This window comes from Octopus bimaculoides, chromosome 1, assembly GCF_001194135.2.
Source record: "Octopus bimaculoides isolate UCB-OBI-ISO-001 chromosome 1, ASM119413v2, whole genome shotgun sequence".
Taxonomy (NCBI): domain Eukaryota; kingdom Metazoa; phylum Mollusca; class Cephalopoda; order Octopoda; family Octopodidae; genus Octopus; species Octopus bimaculoides.
Genome location: NC_068981.1, coordinates 179,045,972 through 179,050,340, shown reverse-complemented (window position 1 = coordinate 179,050,340; position 4,369 = coordinate 179,045,972). Strand labels below are relative to the sequence as shown.

At 38.9% G+C, this 4,369-nt stretch overlaps 1 protein-coding gene across 1 annotated transcript in view; it reads left to right on the top strand.

Annotated features, from left to right (window-relative positions):
* LOC106868400 (von Hippel-Lindau disease tumor suppressor) overlaps positions 1 to 4,369 on the top strand; it is a 10,812-nt gene that overhangs the window by 3,136 nt on the left and 3,307 nt on the right. Inside the window, exon 2 of the mRNA XM_014913633.2 lies at positions 712 to 1,073. Within this exon, the coding sequence (XP_014769119.1) occupies positions 761 to 1,073 (313 nt within the window). The 5' untranslated portion in view covers positions 712 to 760. The remainder of the gene's footprint in view (positions 1 to 711; positions 1,074 to 4,369) is intronic.

The window sequence follows — 4,369 nt, the reverse complement described above, 5'->3', positions numbered from 1 at the left end:
ATATATATATATATATATATATATATACAACGGGCTTCTTTGTTTCCATCTACCAGATCCACTCACAAGGCTTTGGTCAGCCTGAGGCTTTAGCAGAAGACACTTCCCCAAGATGCCACTCAGTGGAACTGAACCTGGGACCATGTGGTTGGGAACCAGCCACACCTACGCCTATATATATATATACATACACATATATTATTAGTTAAAGGCATTGGAGTGTAAACATACTGGAGCACCTTCAATGGTTTAATTGATCATATTGACCCTAGTACTTATTCAATCAAACCGGAACACAGCTTTGGTTTTTAAACCTGTGTAATCATGAATGTGTGTGTGAAGACCTTGTGGTTGGGTGTGTAACTTACTATCGTAATAACGAGAGTTCACATATGTACATATATGGGACTGGCTTCCTTTAGTCAACCAGAACTACTTACACGGCTATAATAGGAGACACTTCCCCAAAGTGGGATTGAACCCAAAGTCATGTAGTTGATAAGCTAACCTTTCACCCAATTTCAAGGGAGAGAATTTGTATTATTCTTTTGTACTCTAGTATTAGAGTTGAAGATTTTTACTGGTATTCATTTTTTTAAATTTGTATTTATGTTTTTTGTTTGTTTTTGTTTTGTTCCTAATTGACTTTAACTTTCGCCATCGATGATTATTTAGTGTTTAGACCTTGACAACTATTTGTTTTATTTTCAGTTTCCTGAATTACGTCCCTTCGAAACAGTAGATAACAGAAACTGTAATTATGTCAGAAGTTGAAGCTCCTCGAGTCAAGTCACAGCCATCCTGTCAAAAGTCTTATATAAGATTTATGAACTGTACTGAAAGAGAAGTTGATATAGTTTGGTTGAACTATGAGGGTGTCAGTGTCCATTATAAAACTTTGTCATCCCAGCATTGGGTTGATGTGAACACCTTTGTCGGACATCCATGGATTTTTCGGGATACAAATACCGGTGACAAATTAGTAGTCCAGTTGAAGGAGGTATATGAACCAGTGGCTCACTGCTACCAACGGGATGGCACTTCTCGCAGAGTTGTTAATATTGTAATACCAGGTATATGTTCTCTTTTATCTTGCATCTTGTTTCAGTCATTAGACTGCAGCCATGCAAGGGCATCGCCTTGAAAAATTTTTAGTCGAAAGAATCAACCCTTCTATGTTTTTTTTTAAAGCCAGGTACTTATTCTGTCACCAACACCAGCTGAGCTGTCAAGCAGGGACATGGGACAAACAAAGACACATGCACAAATATCATCATTTTTTTCTCCAAAGAGTTCTGCCTGAAATGCTAACCTTGTCTTCTTCCTTAAGTAGATAGTTAGACTTTTTCTACTTACTATTTCCCAAGAAAGACCACCATGAGTTTCTTTGTAAGCTACTTATTTATTACCACTACTACCACTGCTGCTACTTGTAGTAACAGAAATGCCACCTGAAGGACAGTTTTCTGACAATCATTATACACACACACATAAGGCCCATGCCTTAGTGGTTACAGCATCAGGTTTACAATCATTTGGCTGTGAGCTCAGTTCCCAGACTGGGCTGTGTGTTCTGTTCTTGAGCAGAACACTTTATTTCATGTAGCTCAGTTCACTGAGCTGTAAAAAATGAGTTGTGATGTCACTGATTGCCAAGCTGTACTGGCCTTTGCCTCTCCCTCGGACAACATTGGTGGCATGGGCATATGTGTGTACTACACTCTCGGAGTGGTTGGCGTTAGGAAGGGCATCCAGCTGTAGAAACTCTACCAGATCAGATTGGAGCCTGGTGCAGCCACCTGGTTCACCAGTTCTCAGTCAAATCGTCTAGCCCATGCTAGCATAGAAAGTGGACGTTAAAAGATGATGATGATGACACATATATATATATATATATATAAATATATACATATCAGCTGTATGTATCTCTAACACATTTTTCCAGTGTATCCTTTCTTAATTATTTAACATGGCAAGATGTGATTTTGAGGGAAATATTCTTTCTCTATCTAGCAGGTGGAACACTTGGGCTAAAGTCTTACCTTGTTGGCATGAAGTAAAAGCTGTTGCTGTTCTGAGTCCAAATTCCGCCAAGATCAACTTCACCTCTCATCCTTTCGGTGTTGATAAACATTGGAGTGAAAACATCCAGTGAAACATTGGAGTCGATGTAATCAACTAATCTCCTCCCCCAACACTTCGGGATTTGTGCCTTTAGTAGAAAGGATTATTATTATTAGTACATTTGCCAAAGTTCCTTTGTCTCTGCTAATGACAAAATGGAATAGGCAGGACAAGAGGGTCAGAAAATCGCTGAAGAAATCACATTGTGTGACAAATAATAATGCTAAAATGAAGATCAAATATATAGTGCATGTGTTTAATTAGTAAAAGCTGAATGTCCCCAAGTATAACAATATTTGAATATTTGTTTCAATACAGGATTTCACATCAAGAATCTTGCAAAACAAATACGTAAACGTAATAATTAATATTGTTTTTCACAAGTTTCCAACGTACCATTAAGCACACCTCCATGTTCGTGAGATGTGTGGTGCCACATTGTTTTATTAGAGGGGAGTCTATATGGGATTGTATTGGTTTAAATATTGTGTATACAGCAGCATTCAAAGGGTCAGAGAAGCTACTTTGAAATATTTAGCATTGACCTTTTCAAAACTGAATTCAAATCTTGCTGAGGTCAACTTCGCTTTTCATTAGTCTAGCTTAGTGGGATATATAAAATAATTATCATTTAATCTAATCAAGTTATTTTCATTTTCCCCCTCCTCACCACCTGCCAAAAGTATTGTGAGCTTACATTTTTTTTTTTAGAAATCACTGTTATTAGTATTAACACTGAGGTAGTGAATGTTAGAAATTAGTAGGATGTCGCAGCTAAATAACTTGCAGTATTTAGTTATGTCCCTTTACATTGTCATTTCAAATTCTTTTGCAGATAAGCTTTGCTTTTCATCCTTCAGAAGTTTATAATATAAATGTCTATTATGTACATGTGTCAGTAGAAATGACTGATTACTTCCACGAAGTTTGTGGCCTTGTGTTATTGTTAGAAATTATTATTATTACTATGGAGGCGCAATGGCCCAGTGGTTAGAGCAGCGGGCTCGCAGTCGTAGGATTGCGGTTTCGATTCCCAGACCGGGCATTGTGAGTGTTTATTGAGCGAAAACACCTAAAGCTCTATGAGGCTCCGGCAGGGGATGGTGGCGAACCCTGCTGTACTCTTTCACCACAACTTTCTCTCAGTCTTACTTCCTGTTTCTGTTGTGCCCGTAATTCAAAGGGTCAGCCTTGTCACACTCTGTGTCACGCTGAATCTCCCCGAGAACCACGTTAAGGGTACACGTGTCTGTGGAGTACTCAGCCACTTGCACGTTCCACAGGCTGTTCCATTGATCGGATCAAATGGAACCCTCATCGTCGTAACCGACGGAGTACCAACCAGTATTATTACTACTACTACTACTACTACTACTACTACTACTACAGGGAGGCAGTGAGATAGCAGAATTGTTAGCATGCTGGACAAAATGCTTAGAGTATTTCATCTGTCTTTATGTTCTGAGTTCAAATTCCGCCGAGGTCGACTTTGCTTTTCATCCTTTCAGAGTCGATAAAACAAGTACCAGTTGAGTATTGGAGTCAATGTAATTGACAAGACCCCCCCCTCCCCTAAGTTTCAGGCCTTATTATTATTACCTCTGTCTTAGCGAAGGTAGCGGTATTGTTTTCAGTTGTGTTTGTTTGTTTGTCCGTGGACAAGATATCTCAAGAACCGCTGGATGGATTCAGAGGAAACTTTCAGTGATATTTGGCCTCATGACTGGCATGAACTGATTAGATTTTAGGATTGATCCGGCACTGGACAAAGATTCTAGATTATTTTTCTGAGTTTTTTTCACTTAATTTTTGGGAGCGGTCTGGTTCATTTTTAGTATTTTCGTTTGTAAGAGCAGTTGAGTCTATTTCAAATATTCTCATTTTAAAAACCATCTCCGGCTAATCGTTGAGAAGACATTGGTGTTGCCTTGGTAGAGGTTTGCACTCTCTGCGTGCTCTTATTATTATTATTATTGTTCAGTAGTTTTATTTTTATAACGTGCTTTCACTTCACTACCGAGCGCAGCTCTGTGCGCCTTGGGTATGTGCTGTGGTTTGCTGTGGTGCTCGTATGTTTACTGTATTGAAAGTGTTTTGTGTAGAATATGTGCAGTACCCAGTAGTGCAATTTTCTGTATGTTATATATATTTGTAAGTCCTGGTGTTTTTGTTATGTATCTGCGTGAAAAAGTGCCACACCCTAACAGTTGAGGGAACCCGTGGAAGAGGTAGGCCCAGGAAGACC